We start from the raw sequence: 24,236 nt of genomic DNA on the forward strand, positions 1-24,236 counted from the left end.
TACAGCTGATTCCAGCTGGCTGTAAGCTGTGCTCCAAGGTCACACATGGACCGTACAGCGGCTGCCAGAGGCGCCAATGTATGCTTTTGGTTCAACCTTGTTGAGCTGCGTCGTTGCTGTACTTTGCGACAGCGATTAGCCATGACAATTATTATTATTATTATTATTATTATTATTATTATTTAATAGGTGTCTAGTGTTTTTCTGCATTGGCATGTCACCAAGAGCCTTCATGCGGCTTTGCCACTCACGCCACCAGCCCAAACACGAGAGCCTGCTCATAGGCTAAGTTACCCATCTTTTGTTCAAGCTGGCCCTGGTGAGAGCCTGCTTCTTGTCTAGATCAAATTGCTCTGAGAAGACTGGTGAGCAGCACATTAACAACAAGCTATTATAGGCTATTGCAGTGAGTTTCTGGCAGTCTTTTAGTATCTTTTAACAACATGTGGTCTGATCTGTTAGCAAGTGAGAAGCAGACGGAAGTAAGTGTGCAACATTTCTACAAATTGTTTTAATATGATAGCCGCCAAGAATATGAAAGGCTGATTTGTCACAGTATCAGTCTGGAAATTGTGTTAATCTGGAATTCAGGTCTTGTATCTGTTGGAAAAATCAAATTTCATATTTAGACCAGATGGGTTAGCCTTTGGACTTCGAAAGTGGGGGGCGTGACCGTCAATGTACAGGGGGCTGCCACTGACGGATATCCTGTTCTCTATGACATTTTCTATCTTGTTCAGTATCTACTAGACATAAAGGATAAATTTATACTCCCGGTAAATTGAAGATCACTAATTAAACAAAATGGCAATTACCAGCAAGCTTATTTTAGACACTCTCGAGGTGCTTGGAATAAAATGAAGACGCACTTTACTGAAATTCTCATAATCATAGCCCTCACTAAAAATAACGGTTGCACGACTTCAACAGACGGGGAATTTTTGTTTCAAAAAAGGTTAAGTTTGAGGTCCTTTTTACTTGGCAGCTTACTTTTTACAGTCGAAAAGCTAAGCAAAACAATTTTCGTGTATTTGAAGAACTTATTTTCTTTGATTTGCGGATTCCGGTTTCCAGTTTCTGGATTCTGGTTTTTGGTTCCAGATTCCGGATTCCGGTTTCTGGGTTTTAGGGCTGCCCCATCTTTAACAGAGTGTTTGCTTCACATTCAGTTTACACATGGCTGTTATCCAGCATAGGCAGACTTGTAAGTTTTCCTTCAAAAATATATTGCAACAACTATTGCATCTTTCATTACCTATTCTTGTGATGAAATGACACAAAATCCAAGAACAAGAAGTCATAAGCATAAAATTAACTTACGTGGTAGTGCGTGACATCCCAAAAAACGGCTACGGAGGAGACTATAAAACACTCGGGTACGTTTGATTTCTCTTGTTCATCACCTGACCAAATCAGGTGACTTCTGAATTTTCTTGCACGGCTGCACAGCATCACGTTCGCACGAATTTTGAACTTGGCCATGGGGAGTTCGGCAGTCTTCTGAATCAATTTGTCGGGTACTTTCGCCTCCTTTCTATAGCCCTCGTTAGCTTTGGTTCACGGCATTGTTCGGTATTATTTCACCTCCTTTCTCTAGCCCTTGACTAGCTATAATTCACGGCATTGTTCAGTACTGTTTCGCCTCCTTCCCGGCGCTGGCCCGCTCAGTCTTTTTCGCGATCTTCTTCGCTACTTCTTTGCCTGTTAATTCTTGCTTTCTGTTTTTTGCTTCAGTGCAACCCTGTCTTAAAAATATTAGATCAACCTCCGCTATCGTTTTTCTTAAAAATCCCGCCAGGAAAAATGGCATTCTCCCGCTACAAACCGAGGGTGCATGTCTCTGTCAACCTATTAGCTGGAGTATGGCCGCCATCTTGCGCGACTCCGTCGTCGTCGTCGTTGTCGTCGTCGTCGCCGTCGTGCGTACGCGCCCACGAGCAATACCGCTAGCCATGATAACCATGAGAAAATCAATTCATGGGTTTCCTTTTCTTCCCTATATGGGTATGGGACACCGCTTGGCGGCCCTTCGGGCCGCCGGAGCTCCGCTATTAAAAGTTTATAATATGCTCTAAAATGTGTGAATTTAAGCGACCTTTGCTTGAATGCACGCTGATTTCCTATTTCTCCAACAAGTGTTCACATCAATTGGATTTCCGCATTCACTAGCCTGCGAAGCAGATGTATTTCCAGCTATCACTTGGCCTCCCACACTGACGCTCTTTGGGCTTCCTCCCCCACGAAGGCTGGTTATAACTAATGCATAAGCACAAAATAAAGCATTTAAATTTTGGCAATTAGAAAATTTTCGAAGAAAAGTTGCCCATTACTCATATATCAACATCTTTCTGTCTGTGTGTGTTGCCAGAGGCATATAAACCCGGTTGTGTTCGCTAATGCGCTAGTGAAAACGCTGTTTAAATCAGTAACGGGTCACAAAACTGCGGCTCGGTTCTTTTCTCTATAGAGCGTTCCCACTCACGTGACCAGCAGCCATGCAAATTTATTGGAACGAAAGAAAGTGTTTACATAAGAAAAGAGTTGAACCCTCACAGGATTAGTTTGGGACACTAACACGGCCGCCGTTTCATTTTTTTGGAACACCGCTGTGGCTGCCGTGACCTCATGCGAAAACGCTCTACATTGCTGGGGAACAAACTTCAAACGAAACAAAACAACCAACCAATTTAACCTTTTCGACCACCGCACAGTGATGCTATAATCTTTGAGACATGACTTACTTCAAGGTTTGTTGGGAACACCGTAAAGCAAACTGACCAACGCGTTCATTTTCAGTCAGGTTTACTTGTATGTGATTTTATTATATTTAACTTTTATTGTGTTTTCAGAGATGCTGTTCGCCACAGAGATACATATACTTTGATTCGGTATGAACTATCATGTCATTGACTCAGTTCAAACAGGGGCACCCAACGGATCGTTTTGATAAATTATCTGTTTGGAAGGCCTTTAATCCCCTCTGATTCTCGTAAGAGAATTGTCACGAACTTTCGTGATATGAGAAATTTAATGTCTGTTGTTTTCGGATTGTTAAAAATGACGTTTTGGGTACGGAAAAAGGTCAGCCATCATTTTCGGAAAGGCGATAAGACCTAAGGTTTTCGAGAAATGGACAAAAAAGCCCTTATAAATTCGAGAATACTCAAGTTTCCCTGGAATAACCGAACAGATAAAATTTGTATAGCCTAACCTAAAATTAACCTACAGAGCTTTAAAAGTACTCCAGATAGCCTAAAACAGCGTTTAAAAAGCATTCGAGAGAAAACGGTCGTTGGGTAACCCTGTTCAAAACTTCACGACACCCGTGCGGTTGAAATCACATTCTGCTTACTCGCTGATTTCTTCCATTCGACTGTCGTGTCCCCTTTTCCTCGGGGACAAACGATGAGTCCTTTTAAAATCACAGTTTTCACGTAATTTCATGGCGGTAGATAATTATATGATCGTGAAGCATTTTCAGTTCACGCCCATTCGCTTCCACGTAGCGTTTTCTGCAAGACCTGGAGTTGATTGACAGTCCTCAAATTGTCTCGTCACGTTGACGTCATTTCCTGTTTCAATTCTTCCGTTAACTTGGACGCAAGAGATTGCAGTGCTTTTCCCGCGGGTGATTCTGGGTAAGTTTGGAAAATGTTCGATCCTTGTTCGCAGCAAACGCAAAGGTTCTATGTAAAGAGACAAGGCGAGATCGTCAGTAAACACAATGAGAAATATTTAAATAGCTGCTAACTATGGGCTAAAAGACGAAGGACATAAATTAATAACATTGACGTTAGCCTAGCCCTCTTTCCCAGCTCATGCCGCGGGTTTGGTTGACTGACGCCAGGCTCCAACGCTTCTAACTCGGGTAGAAGTTGCTTAGCGGCGGGGAAGAGAAGGTAACAAATTAATGAGATACGGGTTATTTGGGGGAAAATTAATGGGAAATGGGATATCAGTAACGGGATGTGGTATACTCGAAATCCGCGCCCCCCCCCCACCCCCCCCCCCCCGCAACACTTAGAGGTTTCAGGAATCCCGACGGGTTAGGAACCCAGGTTCTCCCAGACACCGATCAGGCGCTTTAACCTCAGAGCTAGAGAGAGGCTCATGGTATGCTAGGCTATTTACTAGGTTCATATGCGACAAGCGTCCTGCATCCTACTCAAAGACTTGGTCCATGTGTTGAGCTAAGGAATCAAACAAAATGTAATGTAAATAGGCTAACCTAGCGGAGACACAGACAGTTTGTTTACATCTTACCTGGTCAAGTGGAATCTTGCCAAGGAAACGAAGACCATATTCATTCGCGAGCTTGTCAGCACCGCCAGATGAAAACAGGTCGGAGCATTCCTAAACAGGAATAAACATTTCATCTTACGGTGGTTTTATTTTCAACTAGAGTAACTACCATTTCCCGCTGCAGAACTTAAACGTCCCGATACTTGAATTTTGTAATCTTGAACTTTTGATTTTTATGCCTTATCAGGGCTAAGACTTAGTTTGGTACATGGAAAAGCCAACGTAGCCAGAGATAATCTTCACAAAGCATTAATTTGGTGGGGAAATATGTCAAAGTTAGTCTCAAAATTGGGGAAGCTATGATTATATGTGCGTCCTTTTTTACTTTTATTTGTGTATTTTTGTTTTGTTTTGTTTTGGCCTCGTGCTAAGTTGTTCTGGAAGTATTTGGAGGCTATTTACTCTAAACCGATTATGATTCTAAGTGCAAGTTTAAACTCGTTAACAGTTAAATCGAGTCTTGATTGAGACTCTGTAAACCTCCACTGGGTACAGCTAAATCTATTATAACACCTTTGGACGAGCGGCAATTCACCAAGACCGCCTTAGACGTAGTGTAAGAATTTCGCTCTAATACGGACCCCCTTTCACCCCTGTAAATTTGCTTCCTGTCGAATTATCTCATATTACTGCCCCTGAAATTTAAGGCCCAATGATGCAGCGCGCGCCGCGATCTCTTTCAAAACAAACTTCGTTGCATTAAGGATGAAGTGAGCCTTTAATAGGTGTCTCAAAGAGTAGATTATGTACCTGACAGTAAGGGCAAACGAAGCCACTCATATTCTCGACGATGCCCAGGACTTTGACATCCATCTTACGGCAGAAGTTGAGTTCTTTACGGATCGTAGCCAAAGCTACGTCTTGGGGCGTGGTGACAAGAATTGCACCGTTTGGATTGACGTTCTTCAGCGCTTTGACAACCGTGAGATGTTCGTCTGATGTCCCAGGCGGCGTGTCTGAAGAGAGAAACAAATTGTAGATCTACCTATAACGTAACGTGTGAGAAGTGGCCTTATGCCGAATGTAGGCTTGCGCCATACACACTTAGCCGGAGAAATTCCAAAACGCAACAATTACTTGTGTTTGAGAAAAACTTGGTCAAGAAAATCGCACGACTGTTATCATTATCCGTTTTTGAAAAGCTCAATTTTTAAAATGTTCTCCGTTCACACTACAACGCAAAGCCGGCGTTTTAAAATTCCTCCGAATTGAAGAACGTTTTCTCTTTTTTAGACGGTGGGCCTAACCGTTACGGTAGAAAAAAAGCTGCGTTTTCAAATTTTTCCGGCTTAATCTAGATTGGGTCTTAAACACTGGATCTAGCGGCCTTGGTTCAAGCAATGGCCGGAACATTGCACAATATATTTATCCTAACTCTCACTGCCTCGTTCATTCAGGAGTCAAATTAGTTCTGATGAACTATTTGGTGCCTGATAGAATATTTGCAGGGCTGCATGGGGGCGGGGGGAGGGGGGGAGGGGGCATACCCCTAAATGGACAAGCAAAGCTTAAGGTTAAAAGGTTAAGACCACTATGCATTACTTACCAAAGATAAGAAAATCCAGTCTTCCCCAGAAGGTATCTTTCAAAAATTGCTTGATTAATCCTACAAAAACAATTTATCATTGCTGAGTAGAAAACTGATAATAAAAAAATCATTCGTTGGCCGTTTCTTTCCGAGAAGCTTGAAAATAAGGAAAGGAAAGAGGTTCTTGCGCACCAAAAGTGGACTGGCAGTACGTTTGCAGTAGTTCAGGTGTGCGCATTCACTGCGTACGAACTACAAGTACTACACATTCATGATCAGCACATGTACAGGATTGTTACCTGTTTTTCGTGGTCCACGCCATATTATCCTACAAACAAAAACAAATTGTTGCTTCAGTGGCTCTGTTGCTTCATAGCGTAATGAAATTATAAAATATTGAGATTATGGGTTTTAAAAGCATGCACAACGTCCTGATGTCAAATTGAAAAAGTCTGGCAGACATTTTCAAATTCTATTCTCGTGTCTTGGTAAAAAACCGCTCAAAGTTAATTACAATTTGCTTTCCGTTCAATAATTCACTTAGGGGCCATCAATATGCTAAAGTACAAGGACTTTTTGACCAAAAATGGTCCATTTTAATAAGGCTGACTTTATGTTTAGAACGGGACTGCATTACCGTGTGTTGTCGCCACAAAGTTGAAAAAATCTTTAAAATCATTGCGCTGCTTTGTACCAACAATTCTGGTTCTATCATCTGAATACTGCAGTCAGAAATTAAAAATATGTCGACGGCCCCTTAATGACTTCATCTTGGTGCATCAAGCTCAGAGCGAGAAAAAAGCCCGGGAATTTCAAAATCTGAGTGTGAAGAGCATGAGGAAAAAGAGTGCTCACAGGCTCATGCTTTGTGCTGGGAGTACTATCAAGTGCAAAGAACTTTGAGAAAGTCTACAATGTTTATTGTTTTATGGCTTATTAGTGACAGGAGAGTTTGGCAAAAGCAAGGGCTCATAGTTTTATTTAGGGCTTGAACTTATGAATGAGGTAGTTTTATAAAGTCGGTGTTTAGACTATTATACAATTATTATCAGGAACAGTACATTTCCTCCAAACTTACGCACTATCTGTTTTCTGCAGAAGGGAGCCCACTGACATGACCTTCACATCAAAATGAGGAGATCTGAGACAGAATAATACGATCATCTGATTGGTTGGAAACCTACAGTACATACGATACTACTTGACGGTACCATCCAACAAACAGGATTTTTCTCTTTTTTTTCCTTTTTTTTTATTTGTGGAAACAGAAACCAGTCACCAACATTGCTGTTTTTCAAGACCAAACAACAGGATAATCACACTACAGATTAGCACGTCAACAGGCTCTCTAGCTAAGGATGGGATAGAGATAAAGCAGGAAGAATGAGAAGAGAAGAGAGGAGGATGGGAATGTATGTTATGCCCCACCCCATCACATCAACCCCTCCTTGGCCACTTCACTCACAGCCAGTCCTTCTCGGCCATTCAAGCTGCAGTCAGATCCTCACAGCCAGAGCCTGTTCACAGCCTAACTACAGACAAACTATAGCTTCTTACTTGAGGGGAGTCCAGCCATAAGGAGAATTAATGACTTGTTTCCCTGCTACTGCCATTAACTTGGGTACACTGGGACCACAGATGTCCAGATCAACAAGTCCCACCTACAGAACAGGTAAACAAAAATTAGAACTCCAGCGTATGTGGAAGGTGCCACGGCCAGATTGTTAGCATGCTGGACTTCGAATTAAATGGTCCAGGCCGAGATCTGGCATGGATGGCAGGGTCATTGCATGAGCCACTTTAGTCTTGCAGTGCCCCTCTCCACCTGAGAGTATAGAGGGGTAAGGTAATGTCTCCATACCAGCAAAGTGGCTCATCAGGCCAGTGCTTATCTCCAGTCTCTGTAGCATGAAGCAACTAGGAGTATTTCTACTTCCCCCTGAATGGTATGCTAGCCCATTGCAGGGTTACTCCCGGCATTAAATTTGCTGGTGCCCATTTACACACCAGGGCCGGATTGTTCGAAAGCCAGTAAACGCTAACCCAGGATCAAAAATTAACCGATGTATCAATTTTTCTTGTATTAAAAAATAATGTTTTTTTGTGCCATCTTTTTGTGCGTTTATTGTTCATATACTGTATATGTATTTTTCTCTTTTCTACTTTTTTGATCTCTACTGTAATTGATATGTTGTGTCAATTGTTTGTACATGTCTGTGACCAACACGAAAGCCTATGCTACTTTGGTCACTGAGCACATTTTATTTTGGCCATGTATTGTTATATTTCTTTTCTCTTTTTAATTGATGTAATTTCTGCAATACTGCTAATGTTATAGTTTTTGTAAATAGTGCATAAGAATAAAAAAATCTGAAATCTGAATTTTACTTTAGTATACTTAGTTTCAAAAGTGTTATGAAGACATTCAAGGCATCATGCTTCAAAAATTGTACCTTTTTACCCATGTTAGCAAGTGCCATGCTAAGGGTTGCAGCTAAACTTGATTTTCCCACACCTAGAGAAATACCAACAATACCATTTATAAAGTTACTCTGATAACAAGTTTTAATGGCAATAATGAACACATTTTCCATAAGAAAACTTTGTCCATTTATACAGTTTGGAATGCACCTGTATAGCAAAAAAATTATAGTTCAATGTTAAAGTTGTATCAAAGAATTTTTCTAAGTCAGGGTGAGTAATCCTGGAATTAGTCAGGCTGCTGATTTTGAGATTAATTACATGTAAATAGATAGAGTGATTTTCAATTGAGTGTCGTAAAACCAGAACCAAACCAATTTCTGACCAGTTAGACTATTCAGCCAATCTCAAACTGCAGTAAAACCAAAACCAAAACCAAAGTATGTAATTGTCTATTAGTAATTACTTTCAGCACTCAATTGAAAACCACTCTATAAATCTTAAAACAATTAATAAATTATTACGCATAGCTACTGTAACAGTAATGATCATGATGTACATTTACAATATAAAAACTTACTAATAATTATATCAAATGATTTCAATTACAATCTCACCTCCTTTTCCTGACAATATGAGTATCTTATGTTTAACAGCATTCATTCGCAAATCAATCATCTCTTGGTCTGGGTCCACCCCACCTGTTAATAATATTCCCAGAAATACAAACACATACATGTATATATTGAGTCAAAAACATTTTCAATACAGTAACTGTACTTTAAAACAAATTGGTCAGGACTAGGTTTTATTTTACCACTGTACAATTGCTTACAAGTACACTTGTCACTCTTATTGTCCCATATTTATCTCTGGACAAAATGAATCTGAAGCATTCAAAATAAAAGAAAATAATAACCTAAAATATTAGATCTGCATGTATTTTTTTTTTACTTTAAGTTTTTTTTTTTATTATTTCATGAGTTTGTTACCAATTGAAAATACAAGAACAAATAAATTCAAATAGTCAAACAACTAACTTCAAATACATTAGGCACATAAATTCAAAATACAGTCAAACCTCCTGTAAGCAACAACCCAAAATGTCAAGCCTAGGTGGTAGCTTACAGGAGGTGGTCGCTTAAGAGAGCTTAGACCACACTACGTCAAAATTTTGCCTCATTAGCATAAGGTAACTGCAGAGACTTACCCCATGTTTTAAATGTTTTATTCATGTAAAAAGGCAATTCAAGAAAAAATCAGGCACTTCGCATAGAGAAATTTCCGTCCCTTGTACTATCCAGGAATGTGATAATGATACAACACCTTATTATCCAATTTCCGCTCGATTATCTTTTAGCTCTAAAAGTGGTTGCGGTCGCTTACAAGAAGTGGTCGCTTACAAGAGGTTCCAAATATAGCGATTTGACTTGGAAACTTTTGGTATTTTGGAAAACTGGTCATTGAGGAGAGGTGGCCGCTTACAAGAGGTGGTCGCAACTGGAGGTTCGACTGTAGTATGGGATGTGATGGGGGAAAGAAACAGAACTAGTGTTCCAATTGCAATCCAACCCCCTACTACACTCAACATACACTAAATATATACACTAAAGATAAATGCACACAAATAAGAAATGTGATAAATATATAAGAACAAAAACTAATTAAAATCATTGCCATCCCTAATGATGTCTGTGGGCAAATACAGTTATAAAGACTTGTTTTCTGATGAGTAATTAAGTTTACATCATGAACGCGATCTATGAGCTGTACCTTGTTGGCTGCAAAGATACTGTCCTGGACATCCTTGACAAACACTTGCTTTTCCTGCAAGGGCCTAATGGCAAACAGGTTTACAGATCAAAAATAATACTGTAAAAATTGTACTAGGACAAGAAATAAATAGTTAAAAAAAGAAAATAAATATTATGGTAATGTTCATCATAATCATCAGCTGTAAATTAACCAACAGTGAGGTCTTTAGCAGGGAAATTCAAACTGAGACCAAAGTGAAGGAGCACTGGCCGGATCAATACACCAAGGCTAAGGATTTGAGATTTTCCCATAAAGACCAAACATTCAAGGTTAATAAGTAGTTTTAATTATTGAATTTCAAAAATTATTATTGGTTATTATTAAATTACCTTTTGCTTTGTTTGTTCAGGCCCATAAAAAGCCATTTCCCAATAACCATAAGCCTCATTCTCAAAGCAAGTCTTGGTGCCCATCCTTTCATATGAAAATGAGACTTTGTTCACATGGAAATTAAATTCATTTTTACATGAATGACTGTGCACCAGGCCTCGCTTTGATAGAGATGCTTAGGTCAACTTGAAAATGGGCTATTGGCCTGTGGGTATTATGGGAGAATAATGCCCTAGAATTACATGTAACTACTCAGAGCATGAGTTAAATCAACTACAAACACAAGCTATATAATAACGGTACATAGGACATTCATATTATGATTGTCTGCTACCGGGCAGCATCCATTTATTAGAGTTTACTTGGGAAACCAGTAACAAGAGGAAGATATGTCTGCATAACATTTGAAGTGATCAGATTAAAACACAGACTGTGGACTGCAGACTATAGGCCAAGGGTAACAGACTGCAGACTTTTTAACTGAAACGTGTTACAATTTCCATCATTGAGAGCTAACTGCAAACAGGCCAACTGGAGAGTTACTCAGGCTAACCGGGGTGATATTCAGTCTAACCAGAACTGGAGTGCAGAATTTCGCTGTGTCATTAGCCTGAATAAACCTGTTAATGGCTAGCACTTGACAATGGAAATTACACACTGTATACTTAAGAAGTTTGTAGACTGCAGTCTGCGTTTTACCTGAGTCAGTCTGCATTTACATGTACCCCTGGTCTGTAGTTTGCAGTCTGTAGTTCGCAGTCTGGTCGGTGTAAAACATACATGTAGACCGCAGACTACAGACAGCTGTGGACTACAGACAGCGGCCTGTTAAAACGGTTGTCTCTCAATGATGAAAATGGTAGCATGATTCAGTTAAAAAGTCTAGAGTCTGCAGTCTGTATTTTACCATCAGAGCCTGCATTTTACCTGCAGTCTGCGTTTTACACTGACTGGTTCGCAGTCTTGTGTTTTACATTGCATTTTTGATTGATATTTGAAGCCTGAGTTAAATCAGCATCATCACCAGCTTCCCCCTGGGGTTGATCCCCTGGGGTTGATCCCCCGGTTGAACAGGGTAATGATAGGAGGAAAGAGCTATGTTGATGATTATTTCCAGAGGTAGGGGAATACTATGCAACAAATTCCCCCAGTATATATATTCCCTTTCACAGGTTGATCACAATGTTATGTGCAATTGATTCGCACAGACTGCATCATTAAACCATGGAAGTCAGACCTCTAATCTTCTGAAAAGTTGCACTGAGTTGTGGGCTCAACCTGTATATCTGCTTTAATTAAGCAGCCCTTAATATAAACCCGAAATTTTGATCCCGAGACCAATATTAGCAGATATTAGGCTTTCACTCTACATCTACACTCAGTTAAGTTGGTAAAAATTGTGAGATATCACACCAACTGTAAATATCTGAATAAAAATAATACAATTGGATATTACTATAGTTCGTTCTGTACTCACGACCTCGGTCAAGATTCTACAATACAGACCTCCTCCTCGGTTAATAAGAGCGCATTACTATTTTTGCAGCATAATAAGCTTATATGCATTGTATTAGTTTTGCAGTATAATATCAATATACAGCTGCAAAACTTACCGTTTCTGATGGACACCCAACTGCGGTTGCTTTATCACCATCTGATTCCATAGCTTTAACAATTGCTAAAGTACTTTAACATTTCAAACCTCGAACTACGGTGCGGCCTGCTGTTCTACGCCATCTTGGACGCGCATCTTAAAAAGGACTGGTGCAGGTAGAGAGAGGACGCTGGGAACGAGCTTTTAAAATAACAACATGGCGGCGTAGATAGCAGCTGGAGTGATGGCGAAAACGTTTTTGGGTTGCAGGCAAAGTTCATCGCTGGTGTTATGGTTTATCAGAGATTTCGGCCATATCTTAACGTTCTTGGAATGTTTACCCGGGGCTTTGTTATCGGTTTGCCGATCGTGGTAACATTCGTTGAGAACGTGGGTAGTGTCAAAGGAGTGTTGGGCATCTCTATGCAAGTAGGTTTAGTTTTGCACCTGCCGTAGATTAATTAGCTTACATTATTGTAGTCATTAAGAAGTATTTTAACGTTGGTTAGCTCACCTCTTAGTTGCCTCCCAACTAAATAGACCTGAGGTTGTCAGAGCCGTTCATGTGTACCCATCAAATTCCCCGAGCATTTGAAGAGGGGGACTTGGGGGGGTTCTAAACACCGCAACACCGCAAAAAAAAATTAACGAACACCGCATCACCGCAAGAAAAGTCAACGAAACACCGTCACCGCAACACGTATTTTTAGCGCCATGATCCGTTCATCTACACTTAAAATAATACTTATATACCTCAACAATTTTCCACAAAAGAAACACATCACAACGCTTTTCATTCCGCATATGTCAATACTGCTGATGCCTGTAAATCAGTTTTCTTGCTCTTGTGAAGAAACCTTGCGCGAAGCTAGGAAACGGACAAAGAAAAAAGAGAGGAGCCTCCAGAGATGGCCTTTACGTATACCCCAGATCCCTCTTCTTTTTCTTTGCTCACTTTTCTTGGCATATAAACCCACTGACTGAAGCCTTATCTTGACTGAAAGTATTGATTTCCGGAGCTAGCTGCATTTGCGTTCGATATCGATAATCGTTTGAAAAAATAGAAGGTCAAGAAAGTCGCAGGACCTTGGAGCGGGTACAGACCAGTATCAAAATGACCTCTAGATGAAGCCAAATAGCAAAAGGAAAAAAATAGTAAACGTGTGTAAGTTACAAAGCCTTCTTAGCTTAGAAAGCCTTCTTTCTTCCCTGCCAACGCGACATCTGAATATATTTTGTGGTCAGTAGTTTTCGCCACCTTTTCCTTTTTTCGTAGAAAAAAACTGTGCAGTTAATAATACATTATATTCGGTCTTGGCGTTTCCAGAATTTCCAGGATTGTTTCTGTCCTCGCTCCTACATGTGTCTACCGAACACTGAGCTCCGGGTGGCAGAAGTCGAGTTCCTTGTCAAGTTACCTATAAATGAAAACAGCTTCAGATTGGCAGCCGAAGCATATTGAAGATTGATTAGACAGTGATGGTCCGTACTTTGTTGCAAATTATTAACCTTAATGGTACGTGTTTGTCATAAATTAGCGTGGATTAACGAAGTTTACATGCTAAATTTAGGTCAAATTTAGGTTTGAGAAAGGTAAATCAAAAAACTCTAGCACTGCAAACAATTTCATTTCACCGAACACCGCAGTGCAAAAGACACAAACATCGCACAACGCAACACCGCAAATCCCCATGTCCTCCTCTTTGAACTTTTTGCCATACTCAGCCCTGGGCAAAAAATGGTAGTCTAATCACCCTGGGTTCAGTGGTTTTTCTTTTTTCTTTCTTCTACAAATTAAAGCACCCAAGAATAAAACTTCCAACACTGAAACATGGCAAATTTAGATGTGTAATAGGACAGAAAAAACACCCCCTTTGAACCCTTGATGTTTTGAACTTCCTTCGTCTCTTAATTCCAATCTAAGAGATTAAATATTAAGTTTCACAATTAAAACTACAATATATATTCGCTTTCACACATGGCACAATGCTTTTGAAGGATCTTCTGTTTGAGTCACAGTGTTACAAAAGAACAGGGTTGTTCCATGGTTTTGAGGCAGCTTGCTCAAACCCTCCCATGTGATGTCAAATTCTCCTCAACAAATTATATCTGTCACTGGTGTCAAAACCCTGTCACCCTCTCCCCTCCTCCGGCACCTTCAGGGTTTCCAATGCGATAAAAAATTGAGCACTGGCGACTCGCATTTTGTCCGATAACTAAAGAAAACCATGACACAACTTTTGTTTGTAAATCCTTATATTAGGAAATCAATCGGATACGGTAGCTAGTATACAACTCACCTTTCTGTCCCCAGTAAAATAATGTCAGAATATTACACGATAATCAAAAAAATTGAATGCATATTCGACATGTCGATACTGCGTTCACGGCGCACCATATTGTTTCAGCAGCTTCTTCCGAAACTGGGATCGCAGGCACACTTCAACGCCATGTGCTTTTCATTTGCCGCAAAAAATGGCGGCAGATACCAATCAGTTGTAGAATTATGTGAGTGAAAGGCATTGAGGAAAGCAAGTACAAAATAAAGAACGGCATTTCGAAGAAGTAGCAAAGGGAAAATACGCAAGGACCCGTGTTTGTCTCACAATGAAAACCATGAACTTAAAACGTTTTATGCTTCGCTTCATTTAAAATGACTGTGGAGACAACCATCACCTTCAGAGCAGAGACATACCACCTGAGAACAACGGCAGCTTTATAACTAAGTGTTACTCGTGTTGTTTCTAATTGTTTTCGCTCTTCAATTGTGACTTTTCTTGCATGCAAAGTAACGTATAAAATCGAGTTCTTGTGTAAGTTATATATAAAATAAGTTGGCGACCAAAATTTACGATCTGGCAACCAAAATTTTTCCATTAGACGCCAGCTGGCTCCCAAATGAAAAAGTTAATTTTGAGCCCTGACCTTGGGCACTTCATTCACTTCAATTTCACAACTGCTAAAGTTTCATATATAACTGCGATGATCAATCATGTCTTCATATCTTTCTCCGCAGTTCAAATGTATGATCTTTCTTATATTCAGTTGTATTCTTCACTCTCTATGGGTATATTCAGGGGTTTCATTAAGGGCTGGACACCGGGCAAATTCGCCAGATATGAGGACAATTTTGTCCCCCCGGTTTAACCATCTAGAGGAACGTTTTCCTTATAAAGAAGTTCAGTTCAAAAAGTTTTGCCGGCCTGTGAAAACCAGTTGCCCGCCTGCTGAAAATGTTAATGAAACCCCTGTGTATTATGAACTCACAATGTGACCAGCTCCTAGTTGGCTTGATAGCTCAGGCTGTTATCAGCCTCATCAACGCGAGTTGAAATAAAGTTATCTATCTATCTATCTTCTGCAGCGGTATCACAGAGGTCATGGGTTTGAATCCCGTTCAAGCCTGAATTTTTTCAGGCTTTAATTTCACAGCTGCTTAAGTTGGGTCTATAACTGGAATGATCAATCATATCTTCAGATAAAAAAAAGTTTTGCAACACTTACCAGGTGTAACCCATGTCACTATATTATATAAAGTTCCAACATGTACATGTATGTGAAAATTTATAAACTTATTCTATTTTTTTGTTTTTCATTTTCATTTTGTTCAGCCAACCTTAAATCCCAATCCACACCTGAGTAGTGATAAAGTTGTGGTCAACTGCTGGGCTGTGAGACAGTTTGAAGGAATCAATAGAGGTGACATTGTCACACTGATGTATGTACATGATTTTCAAACTCTTTAGTTAAAGTGGGTGCCTGTCACTTTTTCAATTAACTGTTACAATGTAGATTTTTTCGACTCTACTGCTAGTCAAAACCAGCTTTAAGACTACACCTTTTCAGAGAGGTTGGAACACTTTTTAGATAGAGGAGGTGGGGCAGCTTTCTCATACTCAAGGTACTACTCAGTGGTGAACAAACTCTTCTGGTAAACACTTAAGGCTCAAACCGAGACAATGAATTGTGACCCCTTACATGAAAATACACACTCACGGGTATCTGTTTGAATGGCTAAAAACCATCCGCTTGACGTTTGTCATCTGTTTCTGATCCGTTTGTCATCCATTCAAGATCAATAGGATGCAATATTCATCTGTTCGAACGGCTGAGGTTATCCATTTGATAAAAGCAGCTGTTTGAATGGGTCTTGCTATCCATTTGAATAAAATAGTCTGTTTAATGGATATCCATTAGTGTATGTTTTTGTGCGAGGGGTCACAATTAATATTGTGACCTCTCACGCCTTCTATTTCTTGCTTTTGCAAACTATAACTTGAAAAATGATTTTGATACCATTGAAAATATTACTATGGGTGGAGATTTTAATTGTCCATTAAGCCCCACAAGAAATGGGATAAGCTTGATCAAGAATTTGATTTATATAAATATTAAGAAGACCAACTTTCAGAAGCATACCTCTTACCTTTGAGGGTTGCAAGCAAACCTCGTGTAGGCTCTGTTTCAATACAGTGTTAAACTAGTCATCCTCTATCCAAATGACCATCTTTTTAAAATAGGACATGTATCAAACCCTAACTGCACCTTTTGTCAAGAGAGTCAAGAAACTCTTTGTCGCATTCTATTTGAATGCTTTTTTTCCCAGTGTTTTTGGAATATGGTGTTGGCTTACATATAAAATAGGTTTGGTAGTTGCAGATGCCTCTTGTTATGTGACATTACGATAGGTATTCTGAAGGAGGGAATGGATTGAATTAACTATATTACAGTAATTGTGGGAAAAACATATCTGTGGACATGTAGGTGTAAAGGAAAAAACATTTTGGAAATCAAATGTGAAACAGAAAAATAGTAACATTGATAGCTTTTAAGGCCAATAAGATCAGCCACTTAAAAAAAGAAATGGAAAGTGTTAGAGGTAGTTAAATTAAATAATTATGAACAACTTAAGAAGCAGTAGGTATTTTTTCTTAAAGGTACAGATGAGTATACCCTCAAATTGACCATTTTTTGAAAAAAATGTTTTTCACTTTATCAGATAGATCTTATTGCAATCTTTCATTTAAAAAAATTGTATGAAAAGAGATTGATTCTCTGCGAAGTTACAAACTAAGGAAAATCGTGTCTTTGCATTAATTGTCTCTAATTGATAGCCGTCAACAGGTTGTCATGAGAAGTAAACTTGCATTAAGAGTTGCGTGACAGATTATTGCATATGAACAATTACTAAACATTTGCGTTTGGTATAGTTGACGAGCTGGTCTGGGTGTTCTCCGTTTGTAGATTGTTGATTTAAGCTTAAATATGTCATTGAAGAAACACAAAAGTTCGAGTCCATTTGCAAGTACGAAGAAAGCAACACAGAGGGAAAATTTGGGGAAAAAGGTTTCAAAAACATTTGATCAGAATTGGGCTGATGTGTTCGCTGCTAGCGACAGACGTTCCTGCTTCGAGCAGGAGAAGTTGCTTGCACTGGACGAGGAAGACGCTCTAAATTTTTAGTAAGCATTACTTCCTTGGCACTTTTGCTGTTCCAAGCAGTATAAACAGTAACAGCTCAACTCAATCAGTATCTTGTGGGTTTCCTTCACGTTGTTTTTGAGTGGGCTCTTTCGTTGTTTACATGTATGTCTAGGGTACTTAAGGCGTTATAAAAATCGAAAGGAAGGAAAGGTGTCGCGGAATTCTTACGTGTATTTTTTGCATATTTCAAAAGTTATCAATTTTAGTGAAGAGAATGCATGTTTTTCAAAACTCAAAGTTTAACTGCATGCCAAAAACAAACCAGTAATCAAAATTTCCTGATGTACCGCTTTTTAGAGAAAAGTGTCAAGAAGACATAGCGATGTTGATCACATCCTCCCGCTCAAATCCGAACGGAAACAAACTTGATTTAGTGAACCTCTGTGCTTTGAGAAGTAGGGCACTATATTAGGAAAACCTTACCTTTTTTGTTTTAATAAATATACAGGTCTTCGTAATCTTCTATTCTTAAGCTTTCAGAAAATGTATCAATTCTATCCAACTCCTCCCTCAGAAAGAAACTGTGTTTGGAGGGAATGTTGGAAAGCTATTGATTCTTATTTGAGGAAGACATTCAATTCCTTCCACGTGCACTTTACATGTTCTGCCCTTGCGGTTCATGCATCCCAATGTGCATATGACTCCAGGCAGTACTGTACAGTGTATATACTTTACTGGGGTTTAAATCCGACCGTAAAGTGGCGCCAATGAATGATGGTCATTTGGGGTACACTGTTACCTTAATTTATACATGTTCAACTAAGTTATTGAATATAATACTATAAAAACATTGTCAGTAATAATGTTATTATTATTTTTTTTTTTGTTATCTTGTATGTTGAAAAAAAACAACAATATGCCTGTGAATAGAGAAATAACATAAAATGCTGTTTTGCCTAAAATATGTCCTGTAAGCATAAAAACAAGGTAAAATGTTGTTTTGTTAAAAAGTGTTAAATAAATGTAGGACTACATCTAACAGCAGAAAAATTCTATTGTTAAAATTTACAAAACTGTAGTGGGGATTTGCTTGTAAATCAATAAAGTTATGAAGAAAAAATAATGTGGGCCAGCTTATTTCACAATCCTAAATAAATAGATATTAAAAAAAATTAATACTACATGTAGCAGATAATAATATTAAAAATTGACTTTTTAATAACGCTTCCCCATAAAAGCAATAAAGTAACAAATGGAGACTGACACTCTTCGACACAACTGACAAAGTATAATGTGCCCATCTAAATTAAAGCCCCCCCTCCCCTCTCTGCCAAGTTAGAATGATTGTGACAGTTGCCTGGATGGGTAGAGTTAATCCAGGCATGATTATCATACCTGACATAGCTCTATCCAGCCAGGGAACTGATAAGTGCACTTATAATATACATAGATTATAATATATACTGGTATATAATTTATTTTATATACTGGATCCACTGTCCAATATAGAGCCCAGATTAATGTAAGTGAACTGAGCTCAGTTAAGTTGTCAGTTTAAACTGTTTAACTAGTTTAGACTGAAGTACATGAAACAATCAAAAAGATGAAATCTGATTGGCAGTTTGATACTCTGGAGGTGAATATGTAGAGGTCAAAAAAAAAAAATTAAAGATATAATAGATGTACATTATGCACTTTATACTGAATGACACTGTTTCAGATATCAAATAATATAGTGGAACCCTGTTAATACAGTCACCAACAGGGCATGAAAATTTGGGCGTATTAATGGGTGGCTGTATTAACAATGTAGGAGGCGCGATGGCCTCATGGTTGGTGCTGGAGGTAACCCTGCAATGGACTGGCATCCCATCCAGCGGGGAGTAGAAATACTCCTAGTCGCTTCAGGCTACAGAAACTGGGATTAAGCTCCTGTCTGACGGGTCACTTGGCTCATGTGCAGACTTTACCTTACTGTATTAACAACAGGGTGAAATCTCACGACTGGTCTAAATTGAGTGAAGGCTTAACAGACATATCACAATTGCACTTCTAAACAATTAAATGTTCTTTAATAGGCATCTGGAATACAGATATATTTAATAAAAATGAAACTTTAATGAGTACATGAAATATTAACAATTGAAAGAGGAACATACATGTACTTGGTTTGAGCAGCTGTATAAACAGGGTAAAATTGTAAAGGATTATGTACATAACAGGCTGGGATTTCAGAATTTGGCCATTAGCCATATAAATGGGGTGCCTGCATTAAAGGGGTTTTCTTTGAAAGAAAATGTGTGGGCATTTCACAGCGACAAAAACATGGCCATAATAAGGAGGTGACTGTATCAACAAGGTGACCATAAGGCAGGGTTCTGCTGTACTCTCTATTGAGGTTTATTGTAAATAAAATTGTTACAGTAATTGTTTCATATGTGTTTGTGTTTTTTTAATCTGATATAGTGATCCCACAGATCCTGGTGGTGTTCTTATAAAACGAGTCATAGCTCTTGAAGGTGACCATGTAAAGTAAGTTATAATTAAAATAGATAAATAATAAAATTGATAAATTTCAACATTTGGAGAGGGAGTCACATCAGTTGGTTTTCATGCAGGTCCTCTATCTTGGCCGAATTGGAGTTTGAAGATGTTGTTTTTTGTGGGGGGAGGAAAACTGGAGAACCCAGAGAAAAACCCTCAGAGCAACTTGAGAACCAACAACAAACTCAACCCAAATCGAAGCCGGGCCGCATTGGTGGAAGGCAAGTGCTCTCACCATTGTGTCATCCCTGCTCCCCAATGTTCGCATAAAAATTATGCTGTTTGAGGATTCATACTGCATTTTTTAGTTGCCAGTGACCATACTGTGAGGCATTTTATTAAACAATCATTATTTTACTGAAGTGTTGGTGAATAATAGTGGATAATTTTTTACCGAGCTGCAATTTAGCAGCAAGGCAAATACCCACCACTTCCATTGACACTGACATGGATAATGTCTCGTAAGCTGAATTACTAGCAGACCAAAAACAAAACCTTTTATTTCTGACAATAAAATGAAAAATGGGCAGAAATTTCAAAATCTCTGCTCGGAGGTGAATAAATTACTTTGCTAATCACCCATGAGTTAACCAATCAGAATGCATGAAAAGCACTGTTCACTTGTATGGTACATAAGTTATGAAAAGGACTTAACTGATTAGTACAAACCCTAAGATGTGCACATGTAGACTCTGGTTTCCTACATGTATTTCCTTTTCCTTCCAACAGCGTGCCTGTTATTTAAGATGATTTCTCAGTATTGCAGGGTGCAACCTTACTGCGCACGATTTTCGAGTCATTAGCGCGGGCACATGAGCACGTGCGCTTACACAACGTGAGAGATTTCCCTCCTAAGCGAAATAAATGCTCGTTTTCTCTTAAACGAGCATGGTGACCTATATTTTTTATTGCATAATTTTGGTTTTCAAATTATCCTCTTTATTAAAAAAAAATTAGAAAAAAATTGTTTGGAAGGAATCACCCTAGGACCCTCGAATGATAAATAGCAGTTCAGTAATCTGTTAACCAATGTAGTTCACATCCCTATTGGAAGGGGGTGCACAAAGTGGGGTTAACTTAGAACTCCCATGGGGTTGGAAAACTTGTATTCTCTTTGCAGGCCTTAAGCTCGTTGTCTTACAGATTTTGGTATCACTTACAAGGCGCACAATGTAACCCGAATGTGTTTTCACCCATATTCACCGTTCCCAAATTCGGCCAAGTGACCATGATATTGTAGCCATGTCAGGTCAGTGACTTGACTTCGCAGGATATCAGGACAGTAAGCACGGCCTCTGATTGGCTAATCGTAAATATGGGTACGAGCTAGCTCATAGGCAAAAAGGTCGTGGTCATGTACTTATCAGAACGTGAGCTTGGGCCGCCTGTGATCAAAAGATACAAGTAGTTGAAACCTCTTTAGTAAGGCAAATATGAGAACTGAAATACGTCCCGAGTGCAGTTAAATTAGTTGGATATTTGTTTTCCTTTATAGAAGTTTAAACTACAAGAAGAAGATTGTGAAAATTCCACAGGGCCACTGTTGGGTAGAGGGAGACAATCATTCTCACAGCCATGACAGTAACTCGTTTGGGCCGGTGAGTTGCCGTTATAATATACAGTCAAGGCTATCAAGTGACTCGTTCACTTGCAGTTGATTCTCAGGCCATCACCAGAGAATGCCCACGTTTGTTGTCTTCCGTTCGATCTTCGTAATAGTGGAACCAGTCCTTTTGGCCCCTACAAAACGCCAATACATTTTCTTATAAAAAAACCCCGTTAATGTGGCCACCCCGTTAACACGGCCAACAGCCGCATTCTAAAATCCCAACTTGTGTTTAAGAATAGAAAACATGTACCGTGTTTCTATCGAGTTATAGAAACACGAGTGGAAGTTTGGGAGAACGAGAAACGCTGTGGGAACACGAGCCGAAGGCGAGTGTTTCCACAGCTTTTTCGGGTTCTCCCAAACTTTCACGAGTGTTTCTATGACTCGATAGAAACACAGAGAACACTTTTAGAAAACACCGCGACGAAATAAAAAAGGAAAACAACTTGTTAACTTTGATTATCAAAATGTAAATTCTCTTTGCTCGTGCCAGTTCAGTGTTTCTATCGAGTTATGGAAACACGATTTTTAACCAATCAGCGCGGGTATTTTCTTAGGACTGTTTTCTAAAGTCCTCTATAATTTTACCCCGTCAATACGGCCACTCAAACCAGTTATGTTCATCTTTCCATTGCTAATATCGGTATGTACTGATCGAAGTTTCAACTTTATTAAATTATACTTGCATTTTGAATGTTTATTCGAAACCCCGCCTTACGTTCACCTCTTTATTACGGCCAGTCCTTTTTGTACCTGCGAAACGCCCATACATTTTCTTACAAGAAACCCCCGTTAATGTGGCCACACCGTTAATACGGCCAACTGACACATTCTGAATTCCCAACTTGTATAATCCTCTATAATTTCACCCCGTTAATATGGTCACTCATAATACAATATTGTATTCATAATACAATATTGTCACATAATTCCACCTTATTTCATATCATTTTTATAATTCCTTGGTACGTTGATTTATTTCATTTTAATTTTAATGTAAGTTATTTAGTAGTATTAGTACTGAAAAGCCCCCTTGGGGAGTGCTAACAAAATTTGTACTCTGTACTCTGTACTCACTCAAACCAGTAACTGTTATGTTCATCTTTCCATTGCTAATATTGTATGTACTGACTGAAGTTTCAACTTTTTTAAAAAATTAGACCTGCATTTTGAATGTTTATTAAAGTTTATTAGAGACAGTTGTTTAAAGGTGCAATTGTGATGTCTGTCAAGACGTCTCTTAAAATAGACCAGTCATGAAATTTGACCCTACCACGTTGATGCGGCTACCCCGTTAATACGGTCAAATTTTCATTTTCCTTCATCTCCTACAAAACTTAATACTTCCAGGTCCTCTTCCTTGCCAACTCCTCCAGTTATGTAGAAGTCATTCTTATCCCACCAGCTTGAGTCAGTGAGTCTTTCCGTTCACTCACTGTCAGTCAGTAAGTCAGTCAGTCAGTTGTCTGTCAGTCAGTCAGTTAGTCAGTCAGTCAAACAGTCAGTCAGTCAGTCTTTCTGCTATCTTATCGCTCTTTGCATCACGACTTCTCTGTTTTTCAATTTTTTTCAATTTTTTTCCTTTCTTCCCTTCGTTTTCTTTCTTTTTATTTATGTTTTGTTGTTGTTGTTGTTTCAGGTTACCATTGGCTTGATCAAGGGGAAAGCAACTCACATTGTATGGCCACCCAAGAGATGGCAACGATTAGAAAATTTCACACCCGAGGGTCGACTTGCCTTTGGAGACAACTTTCCTTTATCAGAAACTGAAAATGTGACGGACACTTTGAGCGACAGCGAAACTGAAACACAGACTGAAAACAGTAGCTCGTGCAGATCTTATATTGATCGTGATTCGACTTCTGTTCCAGAATTCATGTATGGACCGACGAGCTGACCTGAAACCTGGGGGAATTTTAGAATTGGAGTTTCATGTACAAAATTAAATACGCCACGTTTTCTTTTATTTGTGTATTGTCTTTCTGTCAAATCTCCTACGCAGAAGTTTTTTTTAAGACTACATATCCAAGAATCAGTTAACAGTTTGGGTAAAAAGCGACGGGGTTTTGCGCAAATCTTCTCTTGCACAGACCGAGACAGTTGGGAAGCGAAAGTTTCATATTGTTTTCATATTTCTTTTCTTGGTTATTTATAGTAGATTTTTCTCATAAATATTATTCTAATTTTTTGATGTTCCTGAATGTACTGGAATGTTGAATGTTCCTGGTTTTATCAACAGCCCTCTAGATATTTGTTAGTGCAACCGATAAAACGCTGATAAATATCTAGAGGGCTATCGGTAAAACCAGGAACATTCAACATTCCATTGTCAGCGCAACCGATAAAACACGGCCTTATGACACCGCGGAAATACGTTTTTTGGGGCGCGATACAGTATTTTGCCGGTCAGCGGTACACCTTAACACAACTACAAAATTTCTGCAACTTTTACATTGTTTATGCACCGAGTCTTGTCGACAGTCAAAAAGATACAAAACTTAGAGCGCACACTGTAAACTTAGCTTTTAGACTCCGCTCATTTGTTGGTTAGTTCTCAGTTAATATTATATATTGTGCCAAAGCAAAACTGAACTTGCACACGGTGTGAAATTGTTGTTGTTTCGTGAAAGTTCATGGTCGCAAGCGGCGAGCCAGTGGCAATTTACGTT

At 39.0% G+C, this 24,236-nt stretch overlaps 2 protein-coding genes across 3 annotated transcripts; one reads left to right on the plus strand and one right to left on the minus strand.

Annotated features, from left to right (window-relative positions):
- Positions 1-2,789: 2,789 nt before the first annotated feature.
- On the minus strand, positions 2,790-12,154 carry LOC110063832 (cytosolic Fe-S cluster assembly factor NUBP2 homolog). Of its 2 annotated transcripts, XM_020770827.2 has the most exons (11): positions 12,010-12,154; positions 10,025-10,088; positions 8,869-8,952; positions 8,284-8,345; positions 7,388-7,491; positions 6,909-6,971; positions 6,130-6,158; positions 5,849-5,908; positions 5,053-5,258; positions 4,264-4,353; positions 2,790-3,686 (listed from the first exon to the last, which is right to left on the minus strand). In XM_020770827.2, the coding sequence occupies exons 1-11, from the start codon at positions 12,058-12,060 to the stop codon at positions 3,555-3,557; spliced, it is 945 nt and encodes a 314-aa protein (XP_020626486.1). In that variant the 5' UTR covers positions 12,061-12,154; the 3' UTR covers positions 2,790-3,554. The 2 variants fall into 2 exon arrangements, with proteins under 2 accessions (XP_020626486.1, XP_020626487.1); XM_020770828.2 differs by lacking the exon at positions 10,025-10,088 and having other exon boundaries at positions 12,010-12,142.
- Positions 12,155-12,186: 32 nt separating this feature from the next.
- Positions 12,187-23,531, plus strand: LOC110063833 (mitochondrial inner membrane protease subunit 2-like). Its single transcript, XM_020770829.2, has 5 exons — positions 12,187-12,419; positions 15,602-15,708; positions 19,881-19,946; positions 21,454-21,556; positions 23,207-23,531. Exons 1-5 carry the CDS (start codon positions 12,282-12,284, stop codon positions 23,462-23,464), a joined length of 672 nt encoding a protein of 223 aa, XP_020626488.1. The 5' UTR covers positions 12,187-12,281; the 3' UTR covers positions 23,465-23,531.
- The last annotated feature ends 705 nt before the right edge of the window (positions 23,532-24,236 follow it).

Source organism: Orbicella faveolata, unplaced genomic scaffold (genome assembly GCF_042242905.1).
Source record: "Orbicella faveolata isolate gen_17 unplaced genomic scaffold, um_ofav_v1 contig_48, whole genome shotgun sequence".
In the NCBI taxonomy this organism is placed as follows: domain Eukaryota; kingdom Metazoa; phylum Cnidaria; class Anthozoa; order Scleractinia; family Merulinidae; genus Orbicella; species Orbicella faveolata.

Bases quoted from the DNA above. Each gene is read 5' to 3' on its own strand.
- LOC110063833 (XM_020770829.2), top strand. From the start codon at position 12,282: ATGGTTTATCAGAGATTTCGGCCATATCTTAACGTTCTTGGAATGTTT. The intron at 12,420-15,601 runs GTAGGTTTAGTT...CATTTTGTTCAG, and splicing joins TGTTGGGCATCTCTATGCAA to CCAACCTTAAATCCCAATCC. The intron at 21,557-23,206 runs GTGAGTTGCCGT...TTGTTGTTTCAG, and splicing joins ACAGTAACTCGTTTGGGCCG to GTTACCATTGGCTTGATCAA.
- LOC110063832 (XM_020770827.2), bottom strand. From the start codon at position 12,060: ATGGAATCAGATGGTGATAAAGCAACCGCAGTTGGGTGTCCATCAGAA. The intron at 10,089-12,009 runs GTAAGTTTTGCA...GTTTGCCATTAG, and splicing joins TTGGGTGTCCATCAGAAACG to GCCCTTGCAGGAAAAGCAAG. The intron at 4,354-5,052 runs GTACATAATCTA...ATTCCTGTTTAG, and splicing joins TCGTTTGCCCTTACTGTCAG to GAATGCTCCGACCTGTTTTC.